At 43.6% G+C, this 17,348-nt stretch overlaps 1 protein-coding gene across 24 annotated transcripts in view; it reads left to right on the plus strand.

Annotated features, from left to right (window-relative positions):
• SGMS1 (sphingomyelin synthase 1) overlaps nt 1-17,266 on the plus strand; it is a 96,543-nt gene extending 79,277 nt beyond the window's left edge. For all 24 annotated transcript variants that reach the window (XM_040702227.2, XM_040702226.2, XM_025151462.3 and 21 more), the window contains 5 exons: nt 114-956; nt 8,556-8,673; nt 11,612-11,765; nt 12,890-13,056; nt 14,803-17,266. In XM_040702227.2, coding sequence (XP_040558161.1) covers nt 334-956; nt 8,556-8,673; nt 11,612-11,765; nt 12,890-13,056; nt 14,803-14,982 — 1,242 coding nt within the window. In that variant the 5' untranslated portion in view covers nt 114-333 and the 3' untranslated portion in view covers nt 14,983-17,266. The remainder of the gene's footprint in view (nt 1-113; nt 957-8,555; nt 8,674-11,611; nt 11,766-12,889; nt 13,057-14,802) is intronic.
• Nucleotides 17,267-17,348: the final 82 nt, after the last annotated feature.

The raw sequence follows: 17,348 nt of genomic DNA on the forward strand, positions 1-17,348 counted from the left end.
TCTCTCTTTTCTAAGCCAGAGTCTGGCTCTTCGTTGGCAGTAGTTTTGTCTTTGAACATGGATTGCAAACTTTCGGTAAATGCTAAGTGACTTTTTTTTTTTCCCCTCCCCAGGAAGAAGAATGCCAACACGAATATGAAGTGAATCATTTGCTGCGCTTGCCACAGGACCTGGGTGTTCACATCAGATGGTTAGAGACAGGGACTTGTCTCCTAACAAACTGCTTCCTTGGACAAGATGAAGCCAAGGAGGAGCCTTCTGATGCTTTGGAGCCGCAGTGACTGCTGCCCCCTTTGAAATCAATGTAAGACTGTGCCCTGGCTGTCTGGCAGGATGAAAGAAGTGGTGTCGTGGTCACCTGAGGAGGTGACAAATTGGCTAATGGAAAATGCTGTGCCGGAGTACTGCGAGCCATTGAAAAGCTTCACCGGGCAGGATTTGATCAACCTGACGGAGGAGGATTTCAAGAAGACTCCTCTCTCCCGAGTGTCGTCCGACAGCGGCCAGCAGCTATTGCACATGATCGAGACTTTAAAAATGGCTCATCACATAGAGGCTCACAAAAATGGGCATGTCAACGGGCACATCCATGTCAGCGTTAACAACACTGCACATGAAAATGGCTTTAGCAGTAAAACAAAGCTGAACGGAGTGCCAAATGGTTATAAGAAGGAGATGATAAAGATCCCCATGCCAGAGCCAGAACGCTTGCAGTATCCCATGGAATGGGGGAAGACTTTCCTGGCTTTTATTTATGCACTTTTTTGTTTCATCTTTACCACAGTGACTATCTCAGTTGTTCATGAACGAGTGCCTCCCAAGGAGGTGCAGCCTCCCCTACCAGATGCATTTTTTGATCGTTTTGATCGGGTGCAATGGGCCTTTTCTATTTGTGAAATTAATGGCATGATCCTTGTAGGACTGTGGCTTGTTCAGTGGCTGCTGTTAAAATACAAGTAAGTAAAACCTTTTGGAAACTGGGTGCTAGGGCATACTTGTGATGGATTTGGAGGTCAGGTACAGTCCAAGTAAAATGAAGTTTCTTGTGGTCTTTCTGGTTATGGTATCCCAAACTGAAATAGATGCCTCACCATGGGCTCTGCGGTTTGTGTGGGCTGCTTGTACAAAAGCAGGGAGTTCAGTCTAACTGCTACATAAGAAACTATGGTCTTGCTTGCCTGCAGAGTTAACGTGAGCCCTTTGAACACGTGAAAAGCCTTGAGTTGAGTATAACTATGTTCTTAACTCATTTAACTGTCCTATCTGTATAAGAGTGAACACCTAAGTTATCATCTGTGAACTGATTTGGGAGGGGTTTATTCTCACTGTAGTTTATTTGATGTTAAGATCCTACCCTAAGATCACAGTATTTTTCATAGAATCCATAGAGTTGGAAGAGATCTTTAAAGGTCATCTAGTCCAACGCCCCTGCAGTGAACGGGAACATGCACAGCTAGATCAGGTTGCCTGGGGCCTGATCCAGCTTTACCTTGGAAGTCTCCAGGGATAAGACATAGACCACAACACTAGGTAACCTGTTCCAGTGCCTCACCACCCTTACTGCAGAAGACTTTTTCCTTATATTCAGCCTAAATCTACCCTCTTTAAGCTTGAAGCCATTTCCCTCTGTTCTATCACCACAGACTGTGTTAAAGAGTCTTTCCCTTCTTTGCTGTAGCTCCCCTTTAGATATTGAAAGGCCTCTATCAGGTCACCTCGCAGCCTTCTCTTCTCCAGCACAGCCCCAGCTCTCTCAGCCTGTCCTGACAGGGGAGGTGTCTAGATAGGATCATTTTTGTGGCCCTCACCTGGTTGCACTCCAACAGGTCCATGTCTCTCCTGCACTGAGGATGCACATGTGGACGCACTGCTCCAGGTGAGGCCTCACCAGCACAGAGCAGAGGGGCAGGATCACCTCCCTCTTCCTGCTTATCATGCTTCTTTGGATGCAGTGCAGGGTATGGTTGGCTTTCTGGGCTGTGAGGGCATATTGCTGCCTCATGTTTAGCTTCTCATCCACCCTCACCCTCAGGTCTTTTTTGGCAGGGCTGCTCTCAATCCTTTCATCCCCCAGCTTGTATTGGCAGTGGGAATTGCCGTGAGCCAGGTGCAAAATCTTGCATTTGGATTTGTTGAACCTTGTGAGGTTCACCTGGGCCCACTGCTCAGCCTGTCCAGGTCCCTCTGGATGGCATCCCATCCCTCTGGTGTGTTTCCACACCCCACAGCTTGGTGTCATTGACAAACTTGCTGAGGGTGCACTCGGCCCCACTGTCAATGTCACTGATGAAGATATTAAAGAGTATTGGTCCCAGCACTGGCCCTTGTGGGACACCACTCGTCACTGATCTCCATCCAGATGTTAAGCCATTGACCACCACTCTCTGCAGCCAGTTCTTCATCCGTTGAACTATCCACCCATCAAATCCATATCTTTCCAGTTTGGAGAGAAGGATGTTGTGGGGTACTGTGTCAAAGGCCTTACTGAAGTCCAGATAGATGACATCAGTGGCTCTTCTCTTGTCCACTGATGCAGTGACACAATCATAAAAAGCCACTAGGTTGGCCAGGCAGGATTTGTCCTTGATGAAGCCATGCTGATTCTCCTGTATCAGCTTCCCTGCCTTCAATGTGTCTTAGCATAGCTTCCAGGAGGATCTGCATCATGATCTTTCCCAGCACAGAGATGGGACTGACCGGATGGTAGTTCCTGGAGTCATCTTTTTACCCTTCTTGAAAATGGGTATGATGTTTCCTTTTTTCCAATGACCAGGGACTTCACCTGATTGCCATGACTTTTCAAGTATCATTGAGAGTGGCTTGGTGACTACATCAGTTAATTCCCTCAGGACACTGGGGTGCATCTCATTGGGACCCATAGACTTGTAGATGTTCTGGTTCCTCAGGTGGTCACGAACCTGGTCTTCACCTACAGTGGAAGGGACATTGCTTCCCCAGTCCCCTCCTACCAAACCAAACATATGAGGTCTGTGTGGCAAGCAAGTTATCAGAGAAGACTGAGGCAAAAAAGTTGTGAAGTACCTCAGCCTTCTCCTTGTCTGTTGTTACCAGCTTGCCCATGTCACTCACTAGGCTCAGTATGCCCTCCTGGACTTTCCTTTTCTGGTTGAGGTACCTGTAGAAGCCTTTTGTGTTCTTCTTGGCATCCCTAGTCAAGTTCAGTTCAAGCTGGGCCTTGGCTTTCCTGACCCCATCCCTACACATCCCAGCAGCTTCCTTATAATTCTCCCATGGTACCTGTCCCTGCTTTCACTGCCTGTGCATTTTCTTCTTGCTGTTCAGTTTGACTAGCAGGTTTATAGCCTTCCTTTCCTGACTTGCTACACCTGGGGATGGAGAGTTCTTGTGCACTGAGGGAAGCTTCCTTAAAGATCTGCCAGCTCTGCTCCACACCCTTGCCCATGGGACAGTTTCCCAGCGTGTTTTGTTGGCTAACACTCTGAAGAGCTGCAAGTTAACTTTCATAAAATTTAGTGTCCTGATTTTACTCTTTACCTGTCTCGTATCCCTCAGGACCATGAACTCCACCTTAGCACAGTCACTACAGCCCAGGCAGCCTCCAATCCTGATGTCACCAATCAGGTCATTTGAATTGGTGAGCAACATGTCCAGTATTGCATCCCCCCCTGGTGGGGCCACATATTACTTGACTCACAAAGTTATCCTCAGTGCATTCCAGGAGCCTTGTGGATTGCCTGCAGCTCGCCATGCTACTTTTCCAGCAGATGTCTGAGTGGTTGAAGTCCCCCAGCAGGACGAGCACTTGCGATTGCAATGCCTCTTGTAGCTGGAGGTAGCAGGCCTCATCAGCAGGCTCCATCGACAGGAACTAAACGGCAGGCAGTGCTGTGAACCGAAGCAGTGCTGCATTAAAACTTTTAAAGGATGTTTTCTGCTTGACATTAAGTAGTACAGGTAATGTCAAGAACAGAGTATGTTGAAAGCTTATCATAAAATATGCAGAAGTGCAGATACACGGTGAATTTGCAAGGTTGTCTGGGTACTTGCTCATACCTGCTCAGAATTGCAACAGTGAATCTGCTTGCCAGTGCAAGTCACCTACCTCTTACCCTCTACAAAGTGACTGTGCAAGTGGATGCTTAATTCAGTTTCTTCAGAATGCCATAAATCCATACCTTGGAGTGCCTTAGCAGTGGTCTGATATAAATGCTTGTGCTGCTGTGCCTGTGGAGTGTTCAAAGTCAGGTGGCTCTAAGCAATATCGAGTGGCATGTTGCTTTTCCTTTCTAAAACCAGGCAGAAGCATGCCCTATAGCTGCCTCACCCAAAGGGGTTTTCCTCCTCTGCTAATACAAAGTCTCTTTCTTCTCCTGTTCTTTTTTTTAATGTGGTTCCATTATTAAAACAAACAAACAAAAAACACAACAAAAAACCAAACAACAGCTGGAAGGCGTGTAGTCTGTGCAGTACTATGTTAAATACGAGATCTTTTGGTTACAGGACTTTGTAATGACCTTAAAGTTTTCAATTTCCCTTTTTCAAAACAGTAAAACCTGAGGGTGGCAGCTCACTCACCCTTATAATGGAGAAAATTATTAAAACTTAAATGTATTCAGGTTGTTCACCAGCTTGCTAAGGTACAGGCAGCTTGAGAGAGCTGCTGTGCTGGAGCAGGATACCTTTACGTAACAGAGCTGTAGATTTCCACAGCCATCTGACAAATGTTTAAGCAATCCACAAGATGCTATCAGTTTCTCATCCTGGGGAGCTATCCTGGGCATCCCAGAGACACAGCTTTTGCTGTGTGTTTTTTCACTAATTAACTGTGGACAAGTACCTCCTATCAAAAAAAACCTCACACCTTATTTTATGAAGTACAAATGAATACTGGAAAAATTAATCAGTTTTGAGACTGCTGTTTATTCATCTTTACTGTTGCTTTATAGAAGTTATTGGGTTTTCTCCGCTGAAATTTTAAGACCATTATGCACTTCCACAGAGTTCCTTAAAGGAAAGTTTCTAGAATGGTTAATTCTTAATCCATTCTTATTGTAGTGTCGTAGGATGCTTAGAAGCTGAAAATGTTTGTGTGTGTGTTCCTGTATGTACAGGAGGAATAATCTATCCTGACATGATCTCTTGCTGTATAAGCTTCTGTGTCAGGCTCCCATGGTCCTAGCTGCAATACTGAGCTCTCCTTGCTGCTGTGGTCCTACAATGAAAAGGGGAACCATAAACTTGGTGCCCCGGAGCAGATATGTTCAAAATCAAGGGAAGCACCCAGAGAAGGCCATGGGAGATTACTTTCAGAAGTGTGTTGGGTTAATTGGGCAGTATGAGGGAGGGTTCAAGCACACTGTGATGGATTAAGCACAGCAGAGTCCGTGAGGTGCTTGGAGATTTCAAAGCAATGAGAGATGGGTTGAAGTAACAGCAAAGTATTTTGGCATCCTTGATAGATGTGGAGAGTTTTCCTTCCATTTGCTTGATGTGTTCTTCTGCTTTGGCTGTAAGGTGACGATGTCATTGAGCTACAGGGCTTTCCATTTTCAGTATCAGTCCTGGAACAGCTATTCTGTAGCAGTCAGTATGAGTACTAGTCACGTAACATGTTAGAGACTTTCTTCTTGTGTATATAGAAGCAGAGCTGTCGAAGTCTGAGAGGCCTGGGCTGTCACTAAGGAGCAGAAGGGAGCAGGGTCTGGTGACATGGCTTTGTCTAGAACACCTCGTTCTCATGGCTTTGGTTGGTGAACCACCAAGTGCTATAAAAGAACTGAATCACTTTGTGGAGAGCATTATCGCCTCTCTTTGAAACTTAATTCAAGAATGAAGGGAGGAAATGAAGCCAGAAGGACTTTTCTCACTTCCCTGAGCATTAGCGGTGTCAGGGATAGCCATTGTCACAGATGTGAAGGTGAGCTGTGAAGCCTGGTGATTGCTGGGCAGGAGATTCATTTCTTCTCCTACTTGGTTGACACAGTAACCACCCGTGGATGTCTCTGAGGGAAAGTTCGGGATCACTGATGAGCCAAAAGCATGGTTACCCATGAGGTTGTCATTGTCAAGTAGTGAAACTCTTATTGCTTCTTACACCATATGCATTATTTACCAATAGCCTGATTTCATCCCATGTTTTTCTTCCAAGCAATGAAGGCTGAGAGAGATGTGTCATTCATGATACCAATGTCTTCCTTGTTTTGTCCAGGCAATGCATGATGAAGGTGAATGGGACCTACATGTCTTTTGTTGTGCTACAAAACCACACCTGAGGTGGAACTGGATGCTGGTTGTATCCATCCAGCTAACCGTGGTGCAGACTTTTCATTGGCTCCTGCTAGTTTCTTATCTGAAAAATAATTTTAAAGCCAGGTAGATACTGGAGTTTTCTGCCTGCTCAGTGGGCTTGCTCAGCAGGGAGGGCTTTGGTGCCAGGCACTAGGTGTGTTACAGGGAGTTAAGTGCCTTCTTTCTTTGCATACCCTTTCAGAATCCTGCCCCTGGTATTTTTTGGTAAGGGGATTAGGTTGGTTTCACCAGTGAGTGGGAGTGGGGAGCATGCATGGGACTCAGCTGGTTACTCTGGGCCACCTGTGTGTTTTTCTGTAGAGTCTGAGGAGCCCACGCAAGCAGCCCATACGTGATTAGTTAGTGTACTTGCTACCCGTGTTAGGTAAGCTTTGGATAGTTGTAATAATCCTTGCCAGTAGTGAGCTTACTTGTTAGCTGGCTCACACACATATAGGCCAAACCTTGTTGAAAGGGGAAAATATGAGGCCTTTTGGATTTTTTTTTTCTTTAATACTACAGTGCAGAGCACTTTGATGCAGGCTTTCCTAAGCTAAAGCACACTAAATCTCCTTGAAACTAAGTAGATTCATGGGTAACATTAACAAAAACATTCATTGCTCAGTAAAACACTGCTGCTTCTTTCGTCTTTCAAATGTGCTGCTGTTTTTAATCCCCAACCCTACTCTTTGTCTTTATACAAGGGTATAAAGAGAAGCAAACTTGAGTGTGGTTATAAAAGCCAGGCACATGTGAGATCTGTAGTGGATCACCTTTCCAAGTGAGAATTTCCTCATTGGAGCCACAGAGGATAACCGCTGCCCTGGTGGCATGGTGCCTTCAGCACAAGGACTTTCCCTACTTTAGTGAATCTGATTCTGCAATTCAGCCCATGCAGCTACACTATAATACAGTGTGCTTCTTAACTCCCTGCTGCATCCTTGTCTGCACTGGGAGGGGGAAAAAATCCCAAAATACCGTGTTTCAATAGCTGTGAGCACTCAATGAGCACTCAAGTACAAAATGCACTGGAGTATTTGAAGCTTTTCTGATAAATTAAGACACTCGAGTTCTTACTGATCTGGCACTGCAAAGTTGAACTCCTCTGAGAGCAGAGCACTTCAGTTTAATAACTCTGCCAAAAGCTATTAAAAAGGAAAAGATGACCAGTGCTGAGTTATGAAAGAGCTCAACTTCATAGAAAAATTATTATTATTGCATCTTTCAAAGTTGAATGGGAGGACTTTCACCTTGTAATGTAACCATTGTATTCCCCAAATAACCTTAACTCTAGATAACAATGGTTTAGAATCAACCAAAACCCAAAGGGTCTGTAGCCAGCAGGATACAGCAGTGGTTAAAGTCTTGAGCTGCTGTAGCTGGCTCTGGCCTCTGTTATGTAAAGCTATTGGTGATTGTTTTTCATGAAAGGCTGTGCGAGTTCATATGTAGTTTGCTTCTGTCCTGATGGATGTGCTGGAAGCTTTTTTCTTGTGGTGATGTTGTCCAGTATGTAGCAGTAAAACTCAGTAGGCCTGATTTGGGGCTGGCTGTTGCTTCTGAGTCAGACTTACAGCTCTCTGCGCCCTGCTCTCACTGTGCTTACGAAACTTCCCTACGTTGCCCAGAGTTGAGCAATTTACTGGCAGACCTCAATGAATGAATCTCGTTGCAACGGTGACTGCTTGCCTGGAGAGTGCCCTTCTATGAAAACACCCCATTCTGCAGCTGATGCAGCTCTCAATTGGTATTTTGGATGTTCTGTTGCTGATGTGATCTGCTTTCTCTCAAGGCTGCTCGAGAAATAAATGTTCTCATTCATTTGGGTCATACAAGCTATTCCTTCTACAGTATTCCTTTGTAATTACTAAGAGGTGTGTGTCAGCAGAAATTCACTTAGTCCTTTTCATCTTTTAATGAAAATATTGTAAGTTTATCCCCCGCCTTGAATAGAAAATTAGTGACCATTCTAAGCTAATGGAAGAGTGTGGGCATGAAATCCCCTGGAATGCTTTCAGCGCTAAATCTGCTCAGGCATTTGTATTCTAATCCTTAAATTTCCTGTAATCAACTTCACGGGTAATGTTAGTTGAGTCGTTTGCATATTTCTGACCTGCAAAGCGTGGGAATATTTGTAAAGGAAGTCAGTATTCCTAGGTGGAAGCTGACGTAGATGGGCAAGTCCTGAGTATCAAAAGTATCAAGAAGGCCAAAGTTCCTACCTTGTGTGTTTCGTTTACCTTTGCTTATTGTATTTTCTTTTTTTCTTTTATTTCTTCTTCTAGGTCTATAATTAGCAGAAGATTTTTCTGTATAGTTGGCACACTATACCTGTATCGGTGTATTACAATGTACGTAACTACACTCCCAGTACCTGGCATGCATTTCAAGTGTTCTCCAAAGGTAAACTTCTCACTAACTTTCTGTATTTTAATGATTCTCCTTGTCCCACTGTTGACAGAACTGTGAGCATTGGTTTCTCAGTGATTGTTACTAATTTGAAAACAGTTTGGCATGAGGGGGTGCTGGGAGGGTGGGGATGGGATGGCAGCTTCCTTCTGCACAGCTGCGTAGTTTCTGTAGCGGTTGTAACTGATTCATATGTTCAGCATTTTTCTTCTTCTCTGAAGCAGTTCAGGGTTGCAACCTGTTGTTAAATCCATTTATGATTTGTAGTTGAAAACGACCCAAAGAAGCTTTGTAAAGTCAGTTTCACATGAAACTCTTTGCTATTAGTCCCTGGATATGTTGCAGTTGGGTTAGTGCAAGGGCTTGACCCTCCCTGAGCTAGCATGGACTCTTGTTTATTGTGCCAAGGAAGAAACGGGCTTACAAAAGCCACGGTGAAACCAAGTTACTGAGGCGCTGGTGTTCAGTCCATCTCTGTCACATAAGCATAGGAAACGAGCTTCATGTATTACATACACGTGATCTTTATATATAGCTTTCATCTCCTTACCTCTGCTGTTTGTGCTATAACTTAAGTAGGAGAAAGGACAGAAACGTCTGTGGCATGCAAAGTTCAGCAGGGTTGTGTGCACAGCCATGAGGCAGATGACAGGCAGTAAAACCATAAATCGAACCCATGATTCATCTTGAGGCACGTGCTGTCACTGTTTTTATGAGGTTTGCTGAGACATACAAACCTGTGGTGCAAACAGAGCCAAAACACTTGGGTTTCTCAGGGAGGTGAAGCCAACAAACGTGCTTTATTGTTTGTTTGGTAGCGCAGAGCTCTGCCAAGCCACGTGTGGCTTCTTGAGGGACCTCAGTGTTTTGTAAAGAGAAGTAGGGGGTACAGAGTCAACAATGTATTTGATCAGTCAGCCATTATGAAATAAAAAAAAAAACCCACACAGATATTTATGGGCTAACCTGTCATCTCCGGAAATTTACAGCAAGTAGAGTTCATTACTCAGTTAAAGACAAGCCTACATTGTGTTCTTCCATTGCTCTGCTTAAAAGATTAGCTGAGCTTTCCTGAAAGCCTTAAATACCCTGGTGGGAAAGAATATCATCTCAGTACCTTACTCTTAACAATCACAGGGTGGGCTTTGGGAGCATTTTAATGTTTTATGAGGAATTGCTAGCAGGAAATATTTAATTGCTGCAAAGACTCTGTGTAGATCTGTCCAAAAAGTACAATTTCCACTTGTTAAAGCAAGGAGGAGCTTTAAAAGCAAAAAAAGCACTTGTTTTAAAAGCACTTGTTAAAGCAAAGGAACAAGATGCCCGTGATGGCCAACCAGGGCATTTGTTGCTTTCTATGTTTCCTTCTAACCGTTAAATGGATTGTAAAACGTAGTGAAATGAGGTAAGGATCCAGCAGATGTGTTGTTGAGTGTGCTGACCCATTTGGCCTCCTCCAAACTGAGATGGTTCCTGTGTCCCGTTGGGTCCTGGAAGTGCTCAGTACCTCCTACTTGTGCTTTCCCCACATTATCTTTGAGAATTTCTTTAATGGCTGGATTTATGTTAGAGCTGTGAGCAGCAAATGCAAGGTCTTGGGACAGTGCTGGCAACCTGTTGGGCAACAAATCCAAGAGAAGGACTTGATTCGCTTTGGCTTTCCAAAGGCAAATGGAAGTTTTTCAGGAATGCCTTCTGAGCCAACAGTATGAGTTGGAGGTCATGCAGAGCAGATCCCTCAGGTGTGGAGGACCATCCCTATTGGTAGTGTGGATGTTGTGAACTGGAGCCCACGCAGAGGTTTGGCACTGTGCTATGACAAACACCATTTGTATTTCTTTTCTGATGTGAAGTGGAAAGAAATTATTTTAAAACTTCTCAATGCGGGGCAGGGGGATCCTTTAGTGTTTGTAGTGAGAAACTCAAGATGTGTGTTAAATCTGGCTTTTAGGCAGCTTGGATGTACAGCTTGGGCAGTTCATCTCATTTTCAGTTGGATTATCAGCTGCAGGGCCTGCATTTTTACGAACAAGATGAATTAAGCTTGATTTATTTAAATTGTGTTGCCTCTTGAACAGAGGGGAAACAGATGTTTAGTGATCATGAGAAATTTCTAACTATAACTGGAAATATTTTTCATCTCCTTTTCTTTTTGTGAAGCTGGATTTTTTGAGACTATTACAGAACTCACAGGTTTTCTAGTAGTCATTATTCTGCTCCTCGCTGTACATGTGAGGATTATAAAAGGATATAATGAATGAAAAATCTGAACCCCTTATGTGGTCTTGAAGATTCCCACTACAGTATTTTCCTGCATTGACACACATTGGCAATGCTGCCAGCAAGGCCTTGAAGAAAGATAATGCCTTTTCATGGTAGCAGCAATAAGTATTTATAAATAACAGCAGTTTCTGCTCACCTACCTGTTTTACCCTAAGTTTGTTACTCAGTGTGGCCACTGACAGGAGGTTAGCACTTCTTGGACCGTTCTTTGATTTGGTATTACCCTGAAAAGATGCCACGTTTCTCATTGCAACCAGGTGTGACATGGTATAGGGTTTTTTTGCACGTGTACATACATTTGTGAATGTCTGTATGGACAAATAGCGCTGCCTCTTTTCCTTCTGTCTGTTTTGTGAGTGCAGGAGAAACAACATAATCCTTTGGGACATTGTATCTATAGGGAAGTTGTAATAGTTTTCTCCGTTCGCTCTCTTGAGAACACTTCCAATAACAAATGGATGCAGGTGTGTGCAGCCTGTGCTCATGTGCAGACTTGTGCTAATGCCCACATTACTGAATGAATTATTTTACGTCAAGGCAAAAAGAGAGAACAAGCAAAAGACAAAGTTGCTGATTAATGGCATGCTTTAAATTTGGAAAGGCTAGCAGTGCTGTGACATCTTTCATTTGCTGTTTGCTCTTCCACCAGCTTTTTGGAGACTGGGAATCTCACCTGCGAAGGATAATGAAGCTGATAGCTGGCGGTGGATTGTCCATCACAGGATCCCACAACATGTGCGGCGACTATCTGTACAGCGGTCACACCGTCATATTAACTCTCACCTACTTATTTATCAAAGAGTGTAAGTATGTTCATCAGGAATCTGCTGTTGTATAGATTCCCAGCTCTTCAAAGAGTCATCGATGTGCTGATCGGTAAATGCCATTTAAGTGAAAGTGCACCCATTCCCATTAAATAAAAGTAATACAACTTCAAGGGCATAGATTTTACTGAAAAAAGAAAACTTTGGAGACAAAATACAACACCTTCCCATGTCCATGTCTGAAGTATATATTTTATTTCCAGTGTTTTGTCTAGAATATAGTTTATACCTTCATTGAACCATGCCCCATGGATGGTATTTTAACTGCATCTCCTTGTCTAGAGAGATGGATGCCAGGGTCGCTCATTTTGCCTTTTATGAAAAGCAAGAGAAATGGATTGTCAGCTGTGTAGAATTAATATTGAAGTACACAACAGTTAATTTTACAGACCAGGATATTTTAGATTTTTATGTATCTGGCCTGTCTCTCAAAGTTTTCATAACCTTTCTATTTTTCAAGTGTCTAATTACCTCTAAGTACAATATAAAGCTGCACTCTGACAGAATGGTGATGTATTTGTCATCTCAGCATTCCTGCTCTTAATCTTAACTCTTCTACCCACCCAGGATTGCAGTCAGCATCCTCTTCTAATTACAGATGTAGTCCTAAGTGCTGATAATGTTTTGAAATCATAGAATCATTTGAGTTGGAAGAAACCCTTAAAGGCCATTTAGTTCAATCCCTCTGCAATGAACAGAGACGCCTACATCAGGTGCTCAGATCCCGTCCAGCCTGACCCTTCATGTCCCCAGAGATGGGGCAGCCACCGCCTCTCCAGGCAACCTGTGCCAGTGCCTCATCACCCTTATTATAAAAAACTTCTTCCATATATCCAATCTAAATCTCCCCTCTGTTAGTTTGAAACCATTCCTCCTTGTCCTATCGCACAGACCCTGCTAAAGAGTCAGTCCCCTTCTTTCTTACAGCTCCCCTTTAGACACTGCCAGGCTGATCTCAGGTCTCACCAGAGCCTTCTCTCATCCAGACTGAACAGCCCCGGCTCTCTCAGCCTGCCCTGATAGGAGAGGTGTTTCATCCCTTGAGTCATTTTGGTGGCCCTCTTCTGCATGCTCCCTAACAGCCTGCTTGTGCTTCTTTGCAGATTCCCCACGGCGACTCTGGTGGTATCACTGGCTTTGCTGGACACTCAGCATGGTTGGGATGTTCTGCATCCTCCTTGCTCATGACCACTACACTGTGGACGTGGTGGTGGCTTACTACATCACTACAAGACTTTTCTGGTGGTATCACACAATGGCCAACCAGCAAGTGAGTTTCTCCCAGCCTTTGGATCCTTATAACATTGTTTGCTGTATTGTGGCTATGGGTGAATATCCACACATTGCCCTGAGCCTTTCTGCAGGAGCCTGCCCCTCTGGAGCATCTTGCTCTCCCCTTTCATGCTGCCTTACAGGAGTGAAGAGGTGTTGTTGTTTGGTTTCATCTTGTGTCTCAACTGCAAAAAATATTTGAAGGCTTGCCATAGGCTGTGTAACCAACCTCAGGTTTTGAAATCCCTCTGAATTTGGGCCAACTGGCATTTTTTGTTGTGTTCTAACATAGCTTATAGAGGTAATGCTTTTTGCACACAGTGAGTTAACAGAAGTTATCCTAGACTTCTGTTAGGCCTGTAACAACTAATCAGTCCAGATATTTTCTGTACAACATGGGGAAGGTATCCCATGTTGTACAGAAGGTATCCATCACTGTTGCATTCAGTTCCAGTTAATTATGTTGGACAAAGACCCAGCATGATAGTAGGAAATGAGTTAATACTACAGTGGTGCTGATTTTCAGTTCATACCAAGGTCTATATAGCTACTGTGTCGTATGCTATTCCTGTTTTTCTGTGCTACTTGCAGCAGTGCCCTCAAGCTTCTTGCACATTTCTGCTTCCAAACGCCTGATTGCAGATCACACAGTTTCATGTTCATTCAGTTAGGGAGCCACTGTGTTTGATAACAGTCTGTGCCTGAGCTTCATGTTGTCACACAGCACTCGGCTGACTGCCACGCCTCAGATTTCCCAAAGTCTATCAAAATGACAGTGCTGAGTGGCCACGTTTCCAGCTAGGAGGCTACTGAAGCTTTGAGTTCCGATGAGAACATGCTTCAGAAGAGCTCTTTGCCTTACTGTATGGACATGTATCTCTTTTGCAGCGTGCTGAGGCTCAGAGGAGATGGCTTGGCACTGTTTCCCTCATCTGCTAAGATGCTGGGAAATGTTGATTGCTGGACCCTTTCCTGAGCATGTGTTTGTGTCCCACTGTCTGTCCCTGGTGCTGCTCCATGTGCCATGGCTTAAAAGGCTCCTCCCAGAAAGAGAATTTTTTACATGTGAGTTTATGGCATAGAAAGAAAGCTTGGTGTGTAGGCCCTGTGCTTGCACTTCCCAGTGGGCTGATACCTGGCTTTCCTGCTGTGGCACAGTGAACGTGCAGCAGGGTGCTCGCATGATGCCCTCAGCACCTGCCCACTCCTTTCATTTCAGCTGTGGCTTGCTCATAGCCAAGTAGAGTAAAAAGGGTGGTGGCTGTGGTGTGAGAGCACACCAAGTCCAGGGCAGGTTTTTTGCCTCTTCCTGATGGGCCAAGGCATGCACACAGCTGGACTCAAGAATAATTCTGGAGCCACAGAGGGCTTCAAAGGCACTTTTGGAAACAGACATGCTTTGGGATGTTTTTTCATTCGCAGCAGGGATGTGAGATTGACCTTTTTTGACATGCAGCTTTTTCACTTGGGGCTGTTGTTGAGCAGCTGAGGGCTTGGAAATGACAGCAAGTGTCACGGAGGTGCAACAGGTCCTGTGCGCGGGGAGGCTGTGGAAAAGCAGCTTGGCTCCTTGTGATCTTTAGCTGTACAGATTTGTTCAGCAGATACCTCAAGATGCCAAGAGGTTTTCAGAAACAGCTGTAAGCAAAGACCACCACTGATACACGGTAGTCATTGGCAAACAGTGAAGTCGTGCAAGCGATGTGCTCCCTCGTAATTCTCCTTTCTGATTATCTTCCTGCAGGTGCTAAAAGAAGCTTCCCAAACCAACCTCCTTGCAAGGGTCTGGTGGTACAAGCCTTTCCAGTACTTTGAAAAGAATGTCCAAGGAATCGTACCTCGCTCCTACCACTGGCCCTTCCCCTGGCCGGTGCTGCACCGGGGCAGGCAGGTGAAATACAGCCGGCTGGTGAATGACACATAACAGCGTGTTGGCGGACAGAGGGGAAAGGGCCCGTCCCAAGTGCTAAGAACTCCATGCAAGAAGATGCCATAAAAAAAAAAACAACAAAACAACCCCAACCCCTCCCTAACCCTTTCTTTTAACAGCTCCCTTGACTTAACCTATTCAGTTACCTGGTAAGCACTGTGATCTTTTTTTTCTCTCCAAAGGATCTGCGTTGGACAACAATAAAGAGAATTTAACTTATCACGCACTGTTATACATTTCTTGTCAATAGATTTGGGATTTACATTACCCATCACCATGTTCCTTTGTATATGATGCGACAGCATAAATGAAAGCTTTTATATCATAAGTTCTGGTCTTTCCAGTCACGTCTGGGAATAATGCGTATTATTTTCTTGGGAAAACATACTTTTCATATCTCTTGCCCCAAAGATTGGGCTGTAAGCCATTTTCTAGCTAATGACTCTGTGAAGGTTTCTGAATACCTGCCTCGGGTAAAATCAAGAAATCTTTCTACCTGTTGCACGGCGATACAAACGAGATGATAGACACAGGAAGGTTTGCTAATCTTGGTTTTGTAGAATCTGCAGTGACTGTGTCAAAAAGTGCAAAAAAAAAAAAAAAAGTTGTAAAGTGATTTTCTAAGTATTTCCTAACTTTATTTTTCAAAATGTGTATGAAAATTAAATTTAAAAAGATTTTTACATGTCAGAGAAGAGAGAGTTAAAATGTAAAGAAAATGCTTCTTGGGAGAGAGAGAGATTTGTCTATGTTTCTAGTGCCTTTCTTGTCTTGATTGTATGGTCAGTAGGCAGTCTTAAATGTTTTTATTTAAAATAAAGTATTCCATGAAAGCAGAATTATATATACTGTATAATTACTAATTTTTGCATTTATAGCTAAATTAAACTGGAAATTTGCTTATAATGGGTATGCCATGGGTAGGGATAAACCAAATAAGAAGGGTCAGATCTTGTTCACACATTGTGAGCAGGTCACGCTAAAAGAAATCACTTTATTGTCTACTTGGTAGCTGTATTTTAATAAGAAAACAGCCATGAATTCCTGTTTTTTAAGAATTTTACAAATGATCACTGAGTGAACTACAAATGGTTTCTCCATCCCATATTGAGCTGTTGTTGGAAAAACAACAAAGATAATCTATTTCTTTAAAATATTTGTGCAGAAACTGCATGTAACTATAAGTTTCACTCCTACCATACATACTGTATGTTTGGGGAAGTACTCTATCCTAAACTTGCCAATGTGCAGAACAAAATAGTTTTTTTAAGAATGAAGAAGAGAAAAAAATATATATGAATATATATATATATATATACATTCTGTATTTTACGTGAAGCAGAGTTATCTTCTGTAGGGTTTTTGTGTATTCACAAGGTGATATTTGTATTGTAAAACAACAATGGTGAAGGAAAATAAAAAGGCTTTTGAAAAATGTAGTTTCCTTTATGTTTTTAGTATCAATCTTAAATTTTAAGCTGGGTTTAATCTTCCCGACCTTGCCTTTGATTTTTACATGTAATTGCACTGTAGGCCATCAAATTTGGATTGTATGGAAACTGCATTGCTGTTGAATTGCTGTTCACCTTTGGCAAACCAGTGCCTTATCTGAAATAAATGCTATGCAATACATTCTGACCATGTGGGAGCTGGGAGCGGATCTGAGCAGCCCTCCTTGGAACCATCCCCAGGGCTTGAAAAATCTACCCCAAAAGTGCTGTGGTGGAGCGCGTGGCAGGGCAGGCAGCCCCAGGAGCTGCCAAGAATGTCCCACTGCTGTGAGTACTTCATGGTGACAGTATCATTTTTTTTGTTCATTCTGTTTTGTGTTAGGGTTTGTGGTGGTGGTGGTGGTTTATCTTCTCCGCCCTCTTTCTCAACCTCCTTTGAGGAATCATTCCTGTGTTACTTCTGCTGCTTTGCCTCGCTGTTGCCTGGGATGCTGAGCAAGATGAGCCCGTTCCTTAGCAAATTTCTTCCTACTCCCCGTTTCTTGGCAAAAGCCCTTTGCAGCAGCATTTGCAGAGCCATCTGCAAGTTTTAGGGATTAGCTCTGCATGCTTTGCCTCGAGTTCACAGTAATTGTCTTTGCAAGTGTGCGGTTGAAAGCTGATTTTAAAACAGCAAATCCATCCCGAGGCGATTGCTTGAGAGAATTCACGCTCCCAGATGTGAATGAATAAGTAGATTTTTCAAGACCTGGCATCATGCACATCAAAACCATTGACATAAGTAATGTATGGATATATGCACATGACATTAAATGGAATCTGCTGAATTCTGCATTGTAGTGTCTCACTTACTGCATGGGTCTTGCTGAACATGGTTTCATTTGGTTTGTCCGCGGCAGAGCTGTGCTT

This window comes from Gallus gallus, chromosome 6 (assembly GCF_016699485.2).
Source record: "Gallus gallus isolate bGalGal1 chromosome 6, bGalGal1.mat.broiler.GRCg7b, whole genome shotgun sequence".
Classification (NCBI taxonomy): Eukaryota; Metazoa; Chordata; class Aves; order Galliformes; family Phasianidae; genus Gallus; species Gallus gallus.